The sequence below is a fragment of the Salvelinus sp. IW2-2015 genome, linkage group LG18 (assembly GCF_002910315.2).
Source record: "Salvelinus sp. IW2-2015 linkage group LG18, ASM291031v2, whole genome shotgun sequence".
Lineage (NCBI taxonomy): Eukaryota > Metazoa > Chordata > Actinopteri > Salmoniformes > Salmonidae > Salvelinus > Salvelinus sp. IW2-2015.
In genome coordinates, this window is record NC_036858.1 from 12121818 (window position 1) to 12144167 (window position 22350).

At 41.4% G+C, this 22350-nt stretch overlaps 2 protein-coding genes across 5 annotated transcripts; both read right to left on the bottom strand.

Moving 5' to 3' along the window:
- Positions 1 to 1695: 1695 nt before the first annotated feature.
- On the bottom strand, positions 1696 to 3471 carry LOC139029131 (mediator of DNA damage checkpoint protein 1-like). The gene is made up of 2 exons (XM_070448295.1): positions 3439 to 3471; positions 1696 to 3209 (listed from the first exon to the last, which is right to left on the bottom strand). Coding segments are annotated over exons 1-2 (1248 nt in total). The 5' UTR covers positions 3440 to 3471; the 3' UTR covers positions 1696 to 1962.
- A 155-nt stretch (positions 3472 to 3626) lies between these two features.
- mki67 (marker of proliferation Ki-67) lies at positions 3627 to 19422 on the bottom strand. 4 transcript variants are annotated; one of them, XM_024008168.2, is made up of 19 exons: positions 19218 to 19422; positions 18617 to 18722; positions 17350 to 17431; positions 15604 to 15719; positions 15349 to 15421; positions 14427 to 15225; positions 13550 to 13788; positions 12714 to 13473; positions 12493 to 12611; positions 12157 to 12334; positions 11450 to 11587; positions 10260 to 10738; positions 9997 to 10033; positions 9435 to 9540; positions 8287 to 8368; positions 8060 to 8175; positions 4858 to 5131; positions 4417 to 4822; positions 3627 to 4278 (listed from the first exon to the last, which is right to left on the bottom strand). In XM_024008168.2, the coding sequence occupies exons 2-19, from the start codon at positions 18703 to 18705 to the stop codon at positions 3665 to 3667; spliced, it is 4707 nt and encodes a 1568-aa protein (XP_023863936.1). In that variant the 5' UTR covers positions 18706 to 18722; positions 19218 to 19422; the 3' UTR covers positions 3627 to 3664. The 4 variants fall into 4 exon arrangements, with proteins under 4 accessions (XP_023863936.1, XP_023863933.1, XP_023863934.1 ...); XM_024008165.2 differs by having other exon boundaries at positions 3627 to 4822; XM_024008166.2 differs by having other exon boundaries at positions 3627 to 4822; positions 19343 to 19390.
- Between the last annotated feature and the right edge of the window lie 2928 nt (positions 19423 to 22350).

Below are 22350 nucleotides of genomic sequence, written 5' to 3' on the forward strand. Positions count from 1 at the left end.
TTTTTGCGCCTATGTTTACTGTCAATACTGACACCGGCCATATTCAATAAGTGTTGAGCGTTATTCTGCACTCTGAAATCGGAATAATCAAGTCAATACACGTTGCATAGTTTTTTTAAATAGCATATAGTTAATATAATGCCTGGCAAGTTCAATGTATTAGTAGGTAGCTAATGTTAGCAACATACCGGTACATAATGTTTCTTAAAGGATAGCATATCTAATCAATTGTCAGCCAACATAACGTGTAATGTAACTTATTTAAAATTAATTTTCTTAAAGGATAGCATATCTAATCAATTGTCAGCCAACATAACGTGTAATGTAACTTATTTTAAAAGTAATGACTTTATTACATTGCTCAACATGTTAACATTTGCCATAACTAGTTAAAGCAATGAATTTGTATCCGCTCTCGCTATATTTTCTGCCATTTTCTTCAAATCTGAAAACGTTGTGAAGCCACAGCCATTTTCTTAAGAAATTGCATTATGGGCCCTAAAAGCACGGAAATACTGTCCACTGCCTGTATACTTTGTATTTTGGCGAATTTAGTGCGACATCCGGGAACTTTTGGTATACTAACTATATCTATATTGTAATGAAACAGACAGGGAGCAGGTCTCGAACCCTCAGCCCGGCGCGCTATCGACTGTGCCGCAAAAGCATGCTCGTGCGGCAGAGTCGATTTCCGCGCTTATAAACCCAGGGTCGTTACAATACTATGACCAATCAGCATACCACATACTCAATTTCTGTCACATATACAGTTAGTGCAGGTTAAAGAGTATTCAAACACAGCTTCGGTATTAGATGGTCAATGATCATAATTATTGTATGTTTATAATGCAGCTAAAATAAACATGGAACATTTCCTACACAGCTTGTTTGCACATACTAGCAATTATAAGAGGAATACAATATCTGGCAGGGTCAACATACTTGCCAGCTGAAAACTGCATCTCATCTTTATTTCTAGATGCAATCAGAAGTAGTCTAAACCACATTGCATTTTTCTGCACAGTATGTGAACGTTTTTAACAAATCCCCCCCCCTTTTTTTTTTACTCCTAGACAACTGACAATTACTTTATGGGAGGGGTGTCAAACTCATTCAATGTCTGCTGGTTTTTGCTTTCAATTAAGACCTAACTAGACGAARGGAGTTCCTAACTAATCTGTGACCTCAATTCATCAATCAAGTACAAGTGAGGATAAAAAACCTGCAGACACTCAGCACTTCGTGGAATGAGTTTGACACGTGCTTTATGCAGATCGCAAATGTTTAAAGCTTACACACAAGGCTACATTTTGACAGTAAAGATGACCACTCGTTTCCTCAGAGGGTCTGGGGCAGAGATAGGGAACTATGCACCATTTGTTCTCTTCACAGGTTCTGGAAACCGCTTTATACAAGACCTGCCTCCTTGCTTTATTTGTGTTGTGTCAAACAAAGCATTGTTATTCTTTTAACAGCCATGTCATTTTGGCCAAGACAACCACAATGGAAATACTTTAATCCTTTGTGAATGTATCCTCAATAATTTGAATGAATAATGTGTGGGGATAACCTTCATGCATGTGGTATTGTATGTGTTGGAGTTAAATCAAAGACAAATATAAAAATGTACAGTACCAGAACCTACTCAATTTGAGAGTTAATCATGCCTTATCAATAATGCTACAGCATAAGAAATTCTGACAACTTAATTTGATTTTTAATATGAACCATTTCCCCCAAACTATTTTCAGCCTGAATATAACTCCATACATTTTAAAAGGATTGTAAAAAAATATTCAGAGAATGTAGCAAAACTAAACACAATTAAGACCAACAATATTATTCAGATTTTAAAGCACTAAGTAACTATTACACCAGACAAGTACAAAAAAATAAGTTGAGCATTCGCACATTTCTATATCAAAGCATTAAAACAAACAAAAATCTATGAATGCCTAAGCTCTATTTTCTTGCTGCTCTCCCTCTGCGGGGCTTACACGGCTGCTCCGACTCAGTACCTTGCTCAATGTCAATTTCCTGAGATACAGCTTTTCCCCTTGTCGCTTTACCTCTTCCTTTAGTAGCAGCCACAACTGTGGCTTCGGGGATGGTCTCTGGCACTTCCTCCGGGACAGCAGGAGTAGTGCTAGTGGCCTCAACGGGAGCTGCTGCAGTAGACTTTGCTGCTCGTCTTGTTTTCTTGACAGGCTCCTTTGGAACAGCTTTATCAGAGAGATTTGCCACTTCAGTTTTCATATTTCTTGCTGCATTTCTTTCGTTTAATGGCTTTGAAATGGGGACCGTGGCTTCTGCAGCAGAGGTCTCTATGGTGCTATGGCGTGCCCTTTTTGAGGGTGTTGATTGTACGGTCTCCTCTTTGACCTCGACATAAGATCTTGCTCTTCTTCCTCGCACTGTCTTCACAACCTGCTGTTCTTCAACCTTAGTAACAGGAACACTATCATTCCGTCTGGATGTCTTCTGTTTAGGAAGAGGGGTGACCTTGTGCGTAACTTCCAAATCAGGTTTCCAATTCACAGATTTTGAGGCTTCGTCAACGGTTTCCATGCCTTCAATAGAATTTGCCTGGTCAGAGGTCGTTTCAGAAACAGCATTTCCCTTTTTAGGGGCTTTTCCTCTTCCCTTTTTAACCACAGCGGTCATTACCTCCGTGTCTGTTACCTCAGCCTCCAATGGAGTGCTCTCGGCTGCAATGGTGGTTTCATCTGCAGAGACTTTGGATTTAGCTGCCCTTCTACCTCGCTTGACAGGCTCGGTTGGAACTTCCACAGTTGCTTCTGCAACAGTGGGCACCTTTGTGGAATCAGCTGCTCCTCTGCGTGCTCGCTTGGCAGGCACTTCATCCTTCACAACGGCTTTTGCCTTCCTTCTCCATCCTGGTTTGACAACCGGAGCTTCCAGCAGTTCTTCAGCATCTTCACGCTCTGGTTTAGCATCAACCTCAGTTTGTGCAGGAAGGTGGACCTCCTGCACTACCATGTTCTCAACTTCCACCACTTCAGGAACCTTCTGCTGCTTTGCTCTTCTTCCTCCTCTTTTAGGTTTCTCTGTAGGGGGAGCAGATGTTTCCTCCTGAGTCTCTGTGGATACTGGCGGGACGACACACTCAGGTTCCTGTTTAGTCCTTCTTCCCACTCTTTTAGGTTCCTCAACCGAAGCCAAGGTAGCCTGCTCCTGGAGTTCAAACAGTCAGAGACCAACGGGTGATCCTCAACTTGCTCTACAGAAGCTTGCTTAGTCTTTCTTCCCCTCTTGTGGTTTCTCAACTGGAGCCACAGTCTGCTCCTGGGCTTCAACAGTCAGAGACCCAACAGGGTGATCCTCAGACTCAACTTGCTCTACAGAAGCTTGCTTAGTCTTTCCCCCTCTTTTGTGTTTCTCACTGCGCCACGGTAGTCTGCTCCTGGAGTTCAACAGTCAGAGACTCAACGGGGTGATCCTCACTTGCTCTACAGAAGCCTGCTTAGTCTCCTCCCCCTCTTTTGGGTTTCTCAACTGGCGCCACGGTAGTCTGCTCTGGAGTTCAACAGTCAGAGATCAACGGGTGATCCTCAACTTGCTCTACAGAAGCCTGCTTAGTCTTCCTTCCCCTCTTTTGGGTTCTCAACTGGCGCCACAGTAGTCTGCTCCTGGAGTTCAACAGTCAGAGACTCAACGGGTGATCCTCAACTTGCTCTACAGAAGCCTGCTTAGTCTTCCTTCCCCCTCTTTTGGGTTTCTCAACTGGCGCCACGGTAGTCTGCTCCTGGAGTTCAACAGTCAGAGACTCAACGGGGTGATCCTCAACAGGCTCAACTTTCTCTACAGAAGCCTGCTTAGTCTTTCTTCCCCCTCTTTTGAGTTTCTCAACTGGAGCCACAGTGGTCTGCTCCTGGGCCTCAACTTGTTCGATGGGAGTTTCAACACTCACAGACTCCACTTGCTCTACAGGCTCCTGCTTAGTCTTTCTTCCTCTTTTGGGTTTTGCAAACAGGACTGAGGCCTCCACCTCTTCTGTAGGAGTATCAACCACCGCAACATTTTCTTCCATTGTTTTGGCTTCTTCAGACTCCTGTTTAGCCCGTCTTCCTCTTGCCCGTGGGTTCACAACAGGAACAATAGTTGGCATCTCCTTGGCTTCCACAATCTCAATTGGAGGAATTTCAAGAACCTTCACTTCAACTTCTTCTACTGAATCCTGTTTAGGCTTTCTTCCTCTCTTAGATCTAACGACTGGAGTCTGGGCCTCAATCTTCTCAGTGACAGGAACACTCACGGCTTCAACAGTGTTCTCCAACACTGTTTCAACTTGTTCTACAGAAGCCTGTTCGGCCTTTCTTCCTCTTCTGGGTTTCTCCATGGGGACATCAGAAGTTGGCTGCTGGTCCTCAATTGGAGAAATTTCAGCACTCTCACTTTCAACAGCGTTCTCCTGCACTGATTCAACTCTCTCTACAGAAGCCTGTTTGGCCTTTCTTCCTCTCTTGGGATTTTCAGCAGGAACTGGGTCAGCTGCCATTTTCTCCTGGACATCCCCAGAGTCCATAGTTTCTGCTGGTGCCTCAACGCTACTGGTTTCATTACGCCTTGTCGATCTCCCTCTAGCAGGTGGTGGCACAATCCCCTCAGTTTTCTTTCCTCTACCTTTTACTGGAACAGAAGGCTCTTCACTGTCAAGATGTGCTACCGCCACTGCCTCAGCAGGTGCAGCAACTGGCTCTACCTCAGCAGGTGCAGAAATGGGCTCAGTATGAGGAGCAGGTTGTTCTTCCTCCACTGCCTCAGCAGGTGCAGAAACTGGCTCTTCTACCTCCTGCACTGCCTCAGAAAGGGAGCAGGTTGTTTTTCCTCCACTGCCTCAGCAGGCGCAGAAACTGGCTCTTCTACCTCCTGCACTGCCTCAGCAAGAGGAGCAGGTTGTTCTTCCTCCACTGCTTCAGCAAGAGCAGCAGCAAGCTCTTCCACTGCCTCTGTTGTCATGGCATCAGAAATCTCTTCAACAGGTTGCGCAATGTGTTTGGGGGTCTTCACACCATCTAAGCTTACTTTCTGAAGAGCCTTAGGCCCTCTTGGAGTGTTCTGTTTAGAAGATCTATTTTTCTTTGGAGTGGGTGCTTGAGGGTATTCAAACCTGAAAAGGAAAATAACAGTAAACAATTAAACCTATGGATCCAAGTGTATGGTTTAACATGCCAAATAATTGTTAAATTATGACATGCTGTCCATCACATTTTAAAACTGACTCTAAGCAGACTAAACTAGAGCCTGATCGATTTTGTCGGTTGACCGATATAATAAAAATGGACGATATTAGCCTTTTACGGATGTATTTGCATCAGCGTTTAATCCACCGAAAAGGGCCAATATAAGATGCAGAGAACACATCTGAGAAAAAGTAGACTTTCTTTGCATTTCATTAGTCCTTTAGCGAAGCCTGCAAAATATTATTTGTTATATTCAATCAGTAGGGAACCATCAGTTGTAGGCCTTCAGATATTTTTGTACAAATTACATTATTTTAATTTCGATTTCATCTTTACAATAATTGTAATCATTTTCTGATTCCATCCCTTCCGTTTGTGTTGTAAAGAACAGGGTTAATACTGAATAGAGAAAATGATACAAATCTGGATTTTCTTTGGTGGTCTCTGGGTAGAAAAATCGAGCTAGCTCAGCCAGCCATTGGCTAGGCCTTCAGAAGCTGGACAGAAGGCTTCTGCCATTCAGCTGGACAGAAGGCTTCTGCCATTCAGCTGGACAGAAGGCTTCTGCCATTCAGCTGGACAGAAGGCTTCTGCCATTCAGCTGTATTAGAGCAGAATTTGAGTGACAATGGAATGAATCAAATCACATTGACAGGCCTCGACAAGAGAAAATAATCAGTGTCACAAGCAGTAGTTTGCTCACTAGTAACTTTCACTAGCTTTTGTTGTAGTAGTGGGACACTGTTAGCTAGCTTGTTTTTTTTAGTAGTGTGACAAAATAGCGAAGGCAGCTGCAGCAGCTGTTAACTTCAAGATGGATGTTTTTGCTAATTTGCTAACCTTTAAGATTTACTTTCAAACTATGTTTACAACTGATTATCTGGTGAGTGGCACTTTTGTTGCAGCTCGCTTGCTGTTAGCCATCTCTGAAAACAATGACTGAAACATTGGTGCATGTAAAACTTTAGATCACTTGTCAGTGTGATAGACATGATCAAATATATTTGCAATGGGAATAGCTGTTTTTTCCCCCATTTGATTTGACACACAATGGTTGTGCTTTTGTATTGGTATGATTTCATGGGGCCTACTGGAGTGAATGGGCTGCTTATTCCTTAAAAAGTTATTTGATGCTGTGTTTAACGGCTGTATCAGCCATGTCTGACCAGAATTGGCTCGCCATCAGTGCCATGGAGTGCACAGGTATTACGGTCCCTGTCCTTTCAGCACAGTGAGCCTGTCACCTTTGATGTGACACTTGTCGCTATTGTTGATAGTGGTGTGGGCTACGTGTCCATGCCGGTTCTGTCTGTGCGGCAGCCCGAACCGCAGCCAGGCCTGTTTAATTAATAATGTCAAAAAGTATTGGTTAAAGATATTGAGCGCATTAGGTGATGCTTCGTTCAGTTCATTTCTAGATTTGTTTGATACAACGTATTGGAAGATTTGATGCCTCTGAATGCCTAGTTTCAGGATAAAAAAAAGAAACGGAACTAAGCACAGGTAAAATCCTAGAGGAAAACCTGGTTCAGGCTGATTTCCACCACACTGGGGGGGAGATGAATTCATCTTTCAGCATCATAACCTAAAACAAGACCGAAGCTACACTGGAATTGCTTACCAAGAAGACGTTGAATGTTCCTGAGGGGCAGAGTCACGGGTTTGACTTAAATCTGCTTGAAAATCTATGGTAAGACCTGAAAATGGTTGTCTAGCAATTATCAACAACCAATTTGACTGACAGAGATTGAAGAATAAAAAATAATAATAATTAAAAAGAGGGAAATGTTGCACAATTCAGGTGGAAAGCTCTTCGAGACTTACCCAGAAAGACTCACAGGTAATCGCTGCCAAAAGTTGATTCTAACATGTATTGAGGGGTTGAATACATTTCTAATCAAGATTGGTTTTATTTTTCATTATTGTTAACAAATCTTAGAATTTTTGTTCCACTTTGACAGAATACTGTGTAGATTGTTGACTGAAAATGACAATTAAATCAAATTTAATCCCACTTTGTAACAACAAAAATGTGGAAAAAGTCAAGGGGTTGGAATAATTTCTTAAGGCACTGTATATTTATTCTTAGTTGTGTTTAGCTCAGAAAATTTAATTTAAAATTATGCATTAAAAGGTGTCTAATAGAATAAATGTGGCAAACAAGACAAACATTTATAAATGCATTTCTATAGCTTCCCACCGTGGTGGGGAGTACCCGAACCAAACCATAACCCTTACTATTTTACATTTCAACATCAATGGAGTAAGCAAGGACCGGTCACTGAGGCAGCGCTTGGGGGAGAAAGGCAGCAATATGCCAGCGGCAAATTTTGTGATTTATGTTTTTTCATTTTAAGTGAGAACTACCAGAATTCAGTGACCACAGTGCTACAATTGATAACATAGCTACCGTAAATACCAATACATTTAAAATGTGTCCCATGTCATTTTCCAGCGGGCTAGCACGAGGCAGCCATCTTCAGAGGCACATTTTTGCTGCAATCCGTGCCGTTTATCCTCCTTTCACTAGAGTAACAGTTTTTCCATAAACAAATCTTGTCATTCTGGTGCTTATACATTTTGTGTGGTGCTTACATTTAATATTCCTTAATCAAATTTAGGAAATAAGCTTTGAGTATTTTTGCAGGGCTGTTTTAAGCGCAATCAATAGAGAAAATATATATTTTTCTTTCCAGCTATAGTAATACAAATATTGGCAGATATCGTTAACAGTGAATATTTACATTAAAAAAAGAAAACCGGATCCAAAAATCCCATATCGGTCGRGCTCTAGACTAAACACATTAAATAAATTCATATTCTCTGACTTATAAACGGACATAAAATGCACAAACCTGAAAGAACGGTCAATAATTGTGATTAGATCTCCATGTTTCAAACGTTCAGACTGCTGCAAAACCTCCCCATTGACACGGGTCGGGTTCGTTGAACTCAAATTAGTTAAAATAACCTGCAAGAGACAAGAAAAATAAGTATCTTACAATACTTGCTCTACAGACACTAAAATGAAAGTGACAGACTTACTGAAGGCAGCAATTATATTGTCTGACTCCGCAATTACCTCGTTATTTTCATTCAACTCAATCCTGCAATGCTCCTTGGATACTTCAGGAAGTTTAACGCAAATGTCGCAGTCAGGTTTCCTAAGAGACAATAATAAATATTCTGTAGAAAGGATGTCAACATTTCCTGATTTCATTGTATGCCGGTCATCAGCTATGCAAATATATGATTGTCACTTTTTTTTTTTTTTTTTATTGTTTAAGGCATGTAAGTTGTATTTCATGGTTTATCTTCATCCCCATAAGCTGTTACTCCAGCAACAATTGCTGGGTTTCACACAGCACACATATGGAAACAAAAGTTCAGTTGAGTAAATGCTAAATGTGTGGCAATTTATAAACAAGTGCAGGCTAAATCCAATCCATAATTAATTTTCAGTGTAGAAGGCTGAATGGATCTCTAGGGTCTGTGGTGACATGTCTTTTGAGACGTTTCGAAGCGCTGTAATAGTGAACAAAGCTCAACAACCGAAGACACCAGTAGAAAGGCCGCCTCTTCGCAAATTCAAAATGGCCCCAAGTTGGGATCGGCAGTCTACTGACTTTCATACCATTTCTATACCATACCAGGGTATAGAATGTGCATACAAGGGGGTGCCATTTCAACAAGAAAATACAACTGCTTCTTACTACAAGTAAAAAAAACTATAAGAAATCTAAGATGTGTCAAATAAATTATATCTTGCTCTGGGCTCAAGCTATGCATTTGGTTTGCTAACTTGCTAGACGTCAAGATTAAGCTTCTTGGTTACAGAAGAGTTTTTACACAAAACAATTTAGGCAACTGGGATCTTGCTCCGGGGGGGGACTGAATGTCTCTGCTGTAATCAAGAAGCTTGGTCGGCTAGCAAGTAAGCAAACCAAATGCATAGCTGGAGCCCTGAGCTGGATATAATTTGACACATTTCAGATTACATTTTTTCTTCCTCCCGGTATTGTAAATCACCCTGTTGGTATTTCAAAATATAATATACACCGGGGTTTCACGCAAGCTCAGTACCAAGTAAAAACCACATTCCATACATGCAGCAAAAGTAGACTCATACAATTAACAGTACCATACAAAACAATGAATATATTACATTTAGACAATGGCACTCACTGCTATGGCATTTCACATAGACAGATTTGAACAGCTTTTTCTCACCTTCCAAATAAGCACGATGCAGTCAGAGGAAGCGCAGTCCCATCTCCGCCACTCCTTTTGATTACAACTATTTTCCCGTACAGGGGCATTTTGAATTCAATGTTACCTAAATAAAAATAAAACGTTAGGACATTGAGCAATCATGTGAAATGTGTGACTTAATTATTCTAGCTASTGGCACGAGCTAGCTAGGGTAGCCAAGTTGTTACGATTTGGAAAAGAACAGCAACCAATAATCTGTGCGCAAACTGGTTAGTACTGCCTAGCAAGATTAAGTTGGCCTCTTGATAGTAGTAAACTATTCGTAGGTTACATGAGTTAAGAATTGAATCGCCAACCAACATGCATTGCTGCATTGAACACGCATGCCACTGTGCTTACCAACCAAGTAACCACGCGCTTCAGTGTAAACGAATTACCGGTAGCAGAATAAGCAGAGCATCAAACAACAATTTATAATTGCTATTCCAACATTGATGTTGACTGACGGCMGAAGCTAATTTATTGTCACTCTGTGCATTGTGAATGCTTATGTTAGCTATCTAGCAAGCAGATATGTTACCTGAGAGGCATTTAGGAGAAATGGCATCATCGTGAATCTGAAACAAAAACCCTTTTAATTAAAAAGGTGATACAGTTGAAATATTCCGAACCTATTATAGTAGTCATGGGATAAGATGAAATAAACCATTCAACAGCAAATAAACATAACAGGCAAATAMGTTATGGGAAACACTTTGATATGTAAACTTACCATTATACCAAACAACATCTGCGTTATAAAAATAGAACAATGGAGTTGAAACTACACTGTGTTGCCTTTACCTCTTTTGTCTCGCTGTGGACGTTGTCATCTGGGACTTTATCAGAAATCTCTTCAACACGTTCAGCGATTTGTTTGGGGGTCGCCAGGAGTTCCTTTACGCCAGCTAAGCTTACTTCCTGAGAAGCCTTAGGCCCTCTTGGAGTTGTCATCAGTTTTCCTCTGAGGTCTTCGATGGGTTGCACCTTCTGTCTTGGGGTCTTCATAATCCTCTTCACTCCAGTGAGACACTCGGGTTGTTCAGGTTTCTTCTGTTTGGGAGTCGAAATAGATTTTTTTGAATCTGGCCGCTGTACTTCCTTCGATTCTTCTGAAGACATCTCTAAGGCAAGAATCTCATTTTGTGTAGTACGGGAGTCATCAGCTTCCTCCGTGATGAAACTGGATTCTTGACCATCCCGAAGGAGTCTAGTGACTGCATCGCTGTTGTACGCGCCCCGTTTAGCAGTAGAAACAACAAGTGGAGACACCACCATTTCACCTGTGAAGATAAGATATGTTTAGTGTCAAGTGATTTCAACATGATACAGCTAACTGCCAAAATAACAGAAAAGCATGAGTAAATGATGGATACAAAGTATATTGAAAGCAGGTGGTTCCACACAGGTGTGGTTCCTGCGTTAATTAAGCAATTAACATCATGTAGGGCAGGGGTGGGCAACTCCAGACCTCGAGGGCCTGATTGATGTCACACTTTCTCCATCCCTAGAAAACAGCTGATTAATCAAATTGCATTCTAAACTGAAGATCATGATTARGTGATTATTGGAGTCAGGTRTGTCAGCTGGGGCAAAACTGTGACACCAATCAGGCCCCCRAGGACTGGAATTACCAACCTGTGTATAAGAATGCTGGGCAGGCCATTATTTCAGCTACGCCCCCATAGGATGACAATGCTCACCATCCACAGCGCACAAGTGGTCACTGAATTGTTTGATGAGCATGAAAACACGTACAATTAAAATAAAAAAAAGTCCCCCACACCAGATTCTTCATCACTCATACTCATCTTGACATGATCATAGGGAGAATCTCAATTGCATACTCCTTGCGTCCTGTCCTCTTAAAAACCCCATTGGATGAGAAAGCCAGAGGTCCCTCCCCTCTGACCTTCTCCAATGGGTTTTGAGAAGAGGCGAGAGGACACAAGGAGTATGCAATTGAGACCCCCCCCCACCCCAAAATTACTTACCAGTCTCCTCTGGGGTATTCATCACTGATGATTCAATCATAGATGTAGACTGGGCTCTCAGGGGTGTCTTGAGGGCACTCTGCACTTTGACCACAGACTTCCTCTGCCTTGCCGGGGTCTTGAAAATGTCTGCAATGCCTGAAACCACAAACACAACCAGGTTGCTTTACTTGAGCACAATATGACAATGTAACAAGTCCTTTATATACCATGGATGCACTCATAAATTCACCCTGGCAATCTACTCCGAATTCTGAGTACCCTGGTTTGAGTTCCAGAGCGCCGAATAAATTAAGAATTTAAGACAGCTTTTTTAGCGCATGTTTATGTATACCTATTAAATTGTTGCCAGTAACAGAGTAAGTCACTAATCCTCTTCATAACATAAACACTCATCAGCTCTACTCTCTAGGTCAAGTAAAATGTTCAGAGTGAGGCGTTCTCTTATTTGTGTCTGGAAGTAGCTAGCCGACTTAAGCCAGTTAGCGTGGGTGCTTGACTAACGTTGTGAGGTCAGAACGCTCGGATCAACCCAACTCCTCAGCCAGAGTGCCAATGCGAAATGCTCTGAATTTAGGAATGGACAATGTGACAACGCTGTGAATTTACAAACTTCCCAGGGCGCACTGACAATACAGTATATTTACCAACACCCCATATGAAAAACATACGCACATAGAAGTGGGATTAGGAAATTCACTAATTACCTGACAAATCCTCATCCATTCTCATGTTCTTTTTTAGCAGTGCAATGTTGTGGACAAGCTTTGGGACGGCCCCACTTGGCTGAATGGCTTTCAGTCTGTGAGCTTTGCCAACAACAATGGTCACAGGCGAATCTGCATGACCAGTGCTGACATGACCTATGAGTTTCATCACAGGTGTCTGTCACAGAACAAACATCAACAAGTTAGGTAAWGTAGCCATAGAAAAACAAAACCAAGACAACCATTGAAGTCAATTTAACAACAAGCTTCAATTTCCTACACTAGACAAATTTCAYAAAGTGCAGTCATGGAGGGCAAAATACTATCGAAACATACCTTCGGTTTTGGTACAACATTCTTCGTCTTAGTCACTCGGGTGGAAGTTTTCTTGGTTGGGATAACAGCTTGGGTCTTGGTCTGGCCAAACTTCACAATGTCAGCCCAGGAATTCACAACTTGAAACAAAGGAAATTAAACACTTAAGATTGCTATCAAAATACAAAATCAACAAAAAGTTACYGAATCCCAAAGAGGAAATAAAGTAAATGGATGCATACCTTTCATAGATGCCCGAGAAACACCACTTCTTCTACGGATGACCTGAATGGCATTTTTCATTGCGCTTTTCTGTGTTGTCTTCGAGGTAGACAACATGGTCGTTCGCCTCAAGGGAACRCGAGGCGTTACAGTGACAGACGGCTGTAGGACAGAGTCCTGGTCTGCGGTGGGTGATGGGGTGCTGATGAGGGACACTGAGAACCGGCCTTGCATGGTGGGTGTCGTGTTGGCTGATGGCAAACTTGCACGGGTCTTGGGAGTTTGAGACTCATCTTTTAATGGAGCAGGAGATTTTCTTCGAGCAGGAGATGGAGTCTTGACAACGGTTTTCGGGGTCTTCTCTTTCCCTGGAGATGGACTTTTAGCTTTCGTTGACTTCTTGGCAGGCGAGGGAGTCTTGGCAGATTCCTTCTGTGACTTCTTGGCGGGCGAGGGAGTCTTGGCAGATTCCTTCGGTGACTTCTTGGCGGACGAGGGAGTCTTGGCAGATGCCTTCGGTGACTTCTTGGCGGGCGAGGGAGTCTTGGCAGATGCCTTCGGTGACTTCTTGGCGGGCGAGGGAGTCTTGGCAGATGCCTTCGGTGACTTCTTGGCAGGCGAGGGAGTCTTGGCAGATGCCTTTGGTGACTTCTTGGCGGGCGAGGGAGTCTTGGCAGATGCCTTTGGTGACTTCTTGGCGGGCGAGGGAGCCTTGGGAGACGCCTTCTTTCCTGGACTTCCTTTCACGCTAAGACTCTCTGGGGCAGAATGTTCATGCTCCTATGAAATGCAAAAATTATTTAAGTAGGAATCAGCAAAGTCAGCACACAAACCTAGAGTATATTATTAAACGTACCTTTATCAGACCAATTGCTGACGCTCTCCTGAGGAGTGACTGTTTCATTTTGGGGGCACACAGGCTTCGCCGTCCAGGAGTGGCTCCTTTGCATAGTGGGGAGTCAGGAGGAAGACGTTTATCGAATAGTTCCGGCTCCAAATGACCTCCAAATGAAACCCTTTTCCTCTTGCACAGAGGTGTTGGAAATTCAGTTTCAAGGTCTCCACTCTTCCGTTTCTTAGCAGACGACTGTTTACCTGAGTAGATGGAAATWAAAAATATTTGATTATTGATTATCAAACACACGCAATCACAAGAGGACATGACACCTTAGGTTAAACCCGGGGAGAACAACTGYCCCTCTCATTGAAGCCAGAGGTTCATGGCTGTTTGCAGTACTACAGGCATTGTTAGCAGAAAACAGGACCCCTATTATASTGAATGGAAACAGTTTTTTMGAAGACAATCATGGTACCAATACACCACATATCCTTGAACAGATCATTTTTTAAATTGCACACAGAAGAAGTTAAGGATAATTTAGTTGCTAACGGCGGCCTGCAGCACTCTGGTCGGCCTTGAACTTTGAGTCACTGATTGAGGRCAGCTAGGCTGTAAAGTCACTTCCAGGAGTAKCTCAAACTGTGCATGTCTCCATGATAGCCATCTTAACAGACTTCAATGCGCTATTGAGTATTCACATAGCCATTGATCACGTGACACCATTCATTCCTATGTTTATACATATATACAGGCATTGGGTTAAACATTGGAATAGTACAGAATGTAATAATCAAATAATGGACATTGCTTGAGTTTCAAAGTAGGYAAATAATTATGTATGCGTAAAAAAATGTGACAAATATTGGGAAATAACCTGGCATTTTCCCCTCACCTTTGATGGGTGTGGTCACCTCCAGCTCACAAAGCACATCCYGGGCTTGAAGATTTTTCCCAGCAGGCCTTGGAGAGCGGGAGTGCTCGGTCTTAGGAGTACTTGGCGTGGAATTTTCAGTTAGTACGATCTGGTCTTGGTTTGACACGACAGCATCAGCAGGTGGTTCTAGCCCAGTTATCAAAGATTTGATAGGAGTGGCTTCCTTGCTCCTCCTCCTAGTGGGGGTCGTAAAGGTTTCTGCAGTCGGACACTCAGAAATCTGCTCAACCACTTCAMTAGCAGTGAACTTCTCGGGGGTTGCCGGGCGACTTTTCCTCTGAGAAACAGGGGTGGATTTTTCTTCAACAGTGGTGGGTGTTTTGGACTTTGAAGAACGCCTTTTACCTTTGGGAGTTTCAAGAATAGATGGAGGCAATTGTATGAAATCTTCGACTGGCACATTCCCCTCAACAACCCGACCTTTGAGGGACTTTCGCTTCTTCTGAGCTGATTTTGGAGTCACTCCAGTGACAGGTGACACATTTTCAGTCTCCGCCTTCTTGGGTGTGGAAATGACAGACACCCCATCCACTTTCCTGGTTGAGATAGGGTTCTGTGTGCAAAGCCTCGAAGCAGGTGTTCCAAGTGCTTTCTTTGGAGTCTTGGAATCCAGATCTTGTTTGAACATTTGGTACAGCTCACAGAAGGGGGAGCTTGGCTTGTTCTGTTCAAGACTTCCATCCTCCTTGGGTTTGACATCAGAAGTGTTGTTTCCATCTTTAGCGCTGGTATCCCTCGCTTGGGTTTCATGTAAAACCTGTGACAAACAAAGACAACTTGAGCAGACTTTCTAGGCAATTCATGAGGTAGATTTCCTCAATGGTGCATATAATGAATAGTAAGTCATGCTTTTACTTTTAGTGTGCAACATGCATAATACCTGAGGAGTTTCACTTTTGCTAGCAGTAGAATATCGATTTTTCTTTGGAGTGGGTGCTGGAGGGTATTCAAACCTGAAGGGAAAAAATTACAAAGACCCATTATCATATTGTCTATCCAAGTGCATGTTCAAAATGCCAAACACTTGTCCAATTATGACATGCTGTAGATCAAATTGGAGGAAGACAGTAAGCAGACTAAACACATAACAATTCTTATTCTCTGACTGTTATAAACCGACATAAGCTCCACAAACCTGAAAGAACGGTCAATAATTGTGATTAGATCTCCATGTTTCAAACGTTCAGACTGCTGAAAAACCTCCCCATTGACACGGGTCGGGTTCGTTGAACTCAAATTAGTTAAAATAACCTGTAAGAGAAAAACTGTCTTTCAATACTTGCTCTACAGACATTAAAATAAAGCTGACTTATTCAAGACAGCAATTAGTGCATTTGGAAAGCATTCAGACCCCTTGACTTGTCACATTTTTTTTTTACGTTACAGCCATACTCTAAAATCTATTACATTGAGGGGGGGGGGGGGAGACAATCTACACACAATACCTCATAATGACAATGCAAAACAGGTTAAGACATTTTTTATTTTTTATGTATGAAATAAAAAATGTAAAACTGAAATATCACATTTACATAAGTATTCAGACCCTATACCCAGTACTTTGTTGAAGCACCTTTGGCAGCGATTACAGCCTTGATCCTTCTTGGATATGACACTACAAGCTTTGCACACGTGTATTTGGAGTTTCTCCTATTCTTCTCCGCAGATGCTCTCAAGCTGTCAGGTTGGATGGGAGCATCGCTGCATAGCTATTATCAGGTCTCTCCAGAGATGTTCGATCAGGTTCATGTCCGGGCCCCTCAAGGACATTCAGAGACTTGTCCTAAAGCCACTCCTGTGTTGTCTTGGCTGTGTGCTATGGGATGTTGTCCTGTTGGAAGGTGAACCTCCACCCCCAGTCTGAGGTCCTGAACGCTCTGGAGCAGGTTTTCATGAAGGATCTCTCTGTACTTTGCTGTTTATCTTTCGCTCAATCCTGACTCGTCTCCCAGGCCCTGAAAAACATCCCCACAACATGACGCTGCCACCACCATGCTTCACCATAGGGATGGTGCCAGGTTTCCTCCAGATGTGACACTTGGCATTCAGGCTATAGTTCAATCATGGCTTCATTAGACCAGAGAACCTTGTTTCTCAAGGTCAGAGTCCTTTAGGCAAACTCCAAGCAGGCTGTCCTGTGCCTTTTACTGTGGAGTGGCTTCCGCCTGGCCACTACCATAAAAGCCTGATTGGTGGAGTGCTGCAGAGATGGGAGAACCTTCCAGAAAGACAACCATCTCCATAGAGGAACTCTGGAGCTCTGTCAGACTAACCAATTGGGTTCTTGGTCACCTCACTGACCAAGGTCCTTCTCCCCTGATTGGCCAGGAGGACTGCTCTAGGAAGAGTCTAGGCTGTTACAAACTTCTTCCATTTAAGAATGATTGAGGCCACTATTATTGGGGACCTTCAATGCTGCAGAAATGTTTTGGTACCCTTCCCCAGATCTGTGCCTCGACACAATCCTGTCTTGGACCACTACGAACAATTCCTTCAACCTCATGGCTTGGTTTTTGCTCTGTCAACTGTGGGACCTTATATAGACAGTTGTGTGCCTTTCAAAATCATATCCAAACAACTGAATTTACAACAGGTGGACTCAAGAAACATCTCAAGGATGAGCAATGGAAACAGGATGCACCTGAGCTCAATTTAAAGTCTCATAGCAAAAAGTGTCTGAATAGTTATTTAAATAAGGGATCCGTTTTTTTTATACATTTGCAAAAAAATAAAAACCCTGTTTTTGCTATGTCGTTACAGGGTATTGTGTAGATCTGATTTATTTTAKATTTAATCCAATTTAGAATAAGGCTGTAACGTAACAAAATGTGGAAGAGGTCAAGCCATCTGAATACAATGTATATTGACTGACTATAGTTACCTCTTTATTTTCATTCAACTCAATCCTGCAATGCTCCTTGGAGACATGAGGAAGTTGAATGCGAATGTCGCAGTCAGGTTTCCTAAGAGACAAAAATAGCATTATATTATGTAAAAAGGTTGTCTACATTTTCTGATTTCATTGCATACATAAAGATTTGGTTCTGTCAATACAACATTTGTGTTTATGGCATGTCAATTATATTTCATAGTTCATAACCCTATAAGTATGGTGTCCAATCAAAACCGCCTCTTTGACCAATGGGTAAAAAAAATTGAAGTGTGTAGATGGCCCTGAGAAAAAGTAATGGTCCAAACCATGTCTATCTTAATTCGATAAAGGCCGTTTTTTTTTTACCCTTGTAGGATGGCCAAAAGTAGGATTACCAAATAAATGGAAGCATGAGAAAGGGTGATAAATAAAATAAAAACTTTAAGTGGCATTRCACCTGACAGGCTTAGTTTCTTCTCGAATATAAAACTATTTAGAGCTAAGATGGATGTCGATTTTGAGACATGTAGTATTTATCTTTTAGCATACGCTTTTCATATGAATTAAAAAAATATATACATTTTAAAAAACAATCTCTGAACTACACATTTAATTCAGCTCATGTCATGCAACTTTGAAGACGACCACAAAATCCTCTAAAGCTATGAGAAATCTGCACAATTATGTCAGAGCTAGGTGCTTATTATCAGATGTATTAGGTTACCAAATCCAAATCTTATTGGATATCATGTTAATGATATGTTAGAGAAAGACTCCACTGAAAGATTTAGAACATGAATAATCATTTATTGGTCAAATGTATTTTATAACATAAGGAAGTACAATTTTCACACATTGGACACCCTACCATAAACTGTTACTCCAGCAAAACTTATTGGGGTTAACAACAGCACATACAGGAACAGTCCAGCTGAGTTAATGTTAAAATGTGTGGCAATTTATCAACATGAGTGGGCTAAACCCAATCCAGTTGACTTTCAGTGGATAAAGTTGAATGGGCCTGTGGTGACATGTCTTTTGAAACGCTGTAATACTGAACAAAGCTCAACGACAGCAGTAGAAAGCCCGCCTCTTTACAAATTTAAAATGGCCAGACTGCAACATTGAACCACCGAGTAAAAACACGTTCCATACATGCAGCAAAAGTTGAATTCGTACATTTAACAGTACCTATAAAAAACGAAAATATACTTAATGACGCTCACTTCCATGGCATTACACGTATTGTTGACAGAATTTGAATACTTTTTCTCACCTTCCAAATAAGCATGATGCAGTCAGAGGAAACTCAGTCCCATCTCCGCCACTCCTTTTGATTACAACAATTTTCCCGTGCAGGGACATTTTGAATTCAACGTTACCTAAATAAAAAGAAAMAAAACGTTAAGATATTGAGCGATCGTGTAAAATATGACTGATTCAACAATGATTCTAGTTAGCCACATTGTTCTGATTTGTAACAGCATGGCAACAATGTATTGACCAATAATCTGTGCCAACTGGTTACAACTGCCAAGTAAGGATACGTTTGACGATTGTAACGCTAGTGTCAGTCTTTGTATATTAGTAGTTACATTTGCGTTTAAAATTGAATCGCCAACATGTATTCAACACGCATGGCACTGTGCTAACCTAGCTAGCCAACTACCCACGCGCTTCAGTGTTAACGAATTATTCATATTAAACAAATTTAGCAAACTACAAACCAATTTAGAATGGCTATTTCAAAATCGTTGTGAACGGGCGGGCGAAGCTAAATGTTGTTGCCACTTTGAAACGTTCTCTGCTATCTAACTTTTGGCCGGCGTTAACTAGCTACAWTTGCAAGCAATATTAAATTATTTTGTTAACGTTACCTGAGGCAGTTCAAATATTCTTCAAAACAGCTGGTCGTCCATAAACTACAGGATATTTTACCCTTTATTAAACTATAACAATGATTGATAAAATCATCAACCTTGTTTTAAAAGACTCGCCTTACCTTCCTAAAACTGTTTGTCGTTATCTTGCCCTACCCAACTTTAGCTAATGTGTAGATGTGGACCGTTCCTTACTGCGCTTGGCAAAACTGTTAGCGTACTTCAGTGTACATGAAATCCCTCCGCCCAATTCAATCTTATTAAAATACATAGTTGTGCTGTGGACTTGGTAGGTCATAAAATATATTGGATATTATATTTTGTAAAACATATACCCCGTTTTACAGATTTCAGTGTGTCAAATGTGCTTTAAAATATGAAGGACTATTTTGTTTACAAGCCCGGCGGAGGACTTMATCGCCTTCTAACAGATAGTAATTTGAAAACGTTTGAAATTACGCGCGAAGTGTGTCCATTGGCTGAAATTCTGTTAAAGGTACACCCACAGTAGTAGGATGCAGAGCGGATTTGTTGAAGGTGAAATAACGTTGTAAGAAATTATACAGTGATATGTGATACAATTAACTTGTTTGTCAGCAGTGTATGTTAAAAGTAAAAATTCCCAGAAACAAAAATGTACAAATATTAGTTCAGTCTTTTCGTTCCTTGGAACTGAATGCTCAATGTGAACTAATCAAAATATCAAACAAATATATTTGTGAGTATGGTAATGTTAACTTCCCTGAAGAAATACAATAATGYGATTATTGTGGAGTCAGATTAATATAATAGTTCGATTAAAMCGTTTACATGCTTTGCAAGAAGAACGATTTCCCTAATAATCATATTTACATGGACACGTCTGAAAYCTGTCTACCTGATGGCACTGATAAATACAGAACATCGACAACCAAAATAAACGTTCTACCACAGCGACAATGTTATTTTCGGGTATGAACATAACTAAAGTTTGTATGTGAAAATTACTTCTAAGACGCATACATTAAATTGTTCCGAACTCACTCACGMCAAAAAAAGAGTCTCGCTCGGCTCGTGCTAGTAAATGCGCAAATTACACAGAACAAAAATATAAACGAACGCAACATGTAAAGTGTTAGTCCCATGTTTCATAAACTGAAATAAATKATCCCATTTTCCACAAAAGTGTATTTCTCTCAAATGTTGTGCACAAATATGTTTACATCCCTGTTAATGAGCATTTCTCCTTTGCCAAGATAATCCATCCACCGGACAGGTGTGGAATATCAAGAAGCTGATTAAACAGCATGACCATTACACAGATGCAACTTATGCTGGGGACAATAAAAGGACACTAAAATGGGCAGTTTTTTCACACAACACACTAAAATACCACAGGATGAGACATAATACCCATAAAAGCTAGCGGTCAAACAGGGAAATGGTTCCAATCGTTTTCCCACCATACATTTTCCCATAGAGCATTTTAGAAACACTTAAMATAAGGGCTGTGTTTCGTGTAGGCTTGCCGGAGGCGGTGTGATGCACTGTTGAGTGTTTAAATCCCGAGGGGCTTGTGCTGATTGTACTGAGATTATGACAGCAGGTTAAATGGCGTCCCTTGAGAAGGCAAGAACAAGAAGATATATCAGGAGAAGTGCAGTATTATCATAATGATACGTATACTTGGAATACGGAGAAGGAATGGAGGGAAAAAGAGAGGCAGAGGAGATCTAAGATAAAGAGGGAGGAAGAGGGTGAGCTTGAGTCGGTTAAAAATGGAGTAAAAAAGGGACATGGTTTGTTAAAGAAGAATGGTAGAAAGTGTAAGCAGAGTGAGCTGAAGACAGGAGGAGAAATTAAAGTGAATGAGGGCGAAGTATTGGAGGTGGTAGGTGTGGTGAAGTTCTCAGAGCCCGAGAAAGATGAGTCTGACAGTAGGAGTGAAGTTATGGGAAAAAGTGGACCCTTGACTTTTGGCTGATCCATTTGTGGTTTCAGGGTAGGTGAAAACAGAATTGAGTGCTGTGGAATCGGTGAGGGTAATCAGCAGGCACTCTGCGTTAAACGAATGGGGACAAGAGATGTGAATTATTCTTCTCTGAAGAAAAGGGTGCCATTAAAAGGAGTGATAACTGGGGTAGTGGTAAACTCTTTTTACCACTACCCCAGTGGCCCGACTCTTTTTTTCTGTATACATCAATGATGTCGCTCTTGCTGCTGGTGATTCTCTGATCCACCTCTACGCAGACGACACCATTCTGTATACTTCTGGCCCTGTCTCTTATACACATCTAGATGTGTATAAGAGACAGGGATAAAGATAAGTCTGTGACAGTTATGGGAAAAAGTGGACCCTTGACTTTTGGCTGATCCATTTGTGGTTTCAGGGTAGGTGAAAACAGAATTGAGTGCTGTGGAATCGGTGAGGGTAAYCAGCAGGCACTCTGCGTTAAACGAATGGGGACAAGAGATGTGAATTATTCTTCTCTGAAGAAAAGGGTGCCATTAAAAGGAGTGATAACTGGCCTTCGTTGTCAAATTGCTGCAAATAAACCGCTACTAAAGGACAGCAATAATAAGAAGAGACTTGCTTGGGCCAAGAAACAAGAGCAATGGACATTAGACCCGTGGAAATCAAATCAAATCAAATTCCATTGGTCATATACACGTGTTTAGCARATGTTATTGCGGGTGTAGCRAAATACTTGTGTTTCTAGCTCCAACARTGCAGAAATATCTAACAAGTAATATCTAACAATTTCACAACACTACACACAATACACACAAATCCAAAGTTAAGGAATGGAATTAAGAATATATAAATATTTGGACGAGCAATGTCGGCGCGGCACAGACTAAGATACAGTGGAATAGAATACAGTATATACATATGAGATGAATGCAAAATATGTAATCATTATTAAAGTGACCAGTGTTCCATTATTAAAGTGGCCAGTGATTTCAAGTCTATGTATATAGGGCAACAGCCTCTAAGGTGCTACTGATGGCTATTTAACAGTCTGATGGCCTTGAAGAAAGAAGCTGTTTTTCAGTCTCTCGGTCCCAGCTTTGATACACCTGTACTGACCTCGCCTTCTGGATGATAGCAGGATGAACAGGAAGTGGCTTGGGTGGTTGTTGTCCTTGA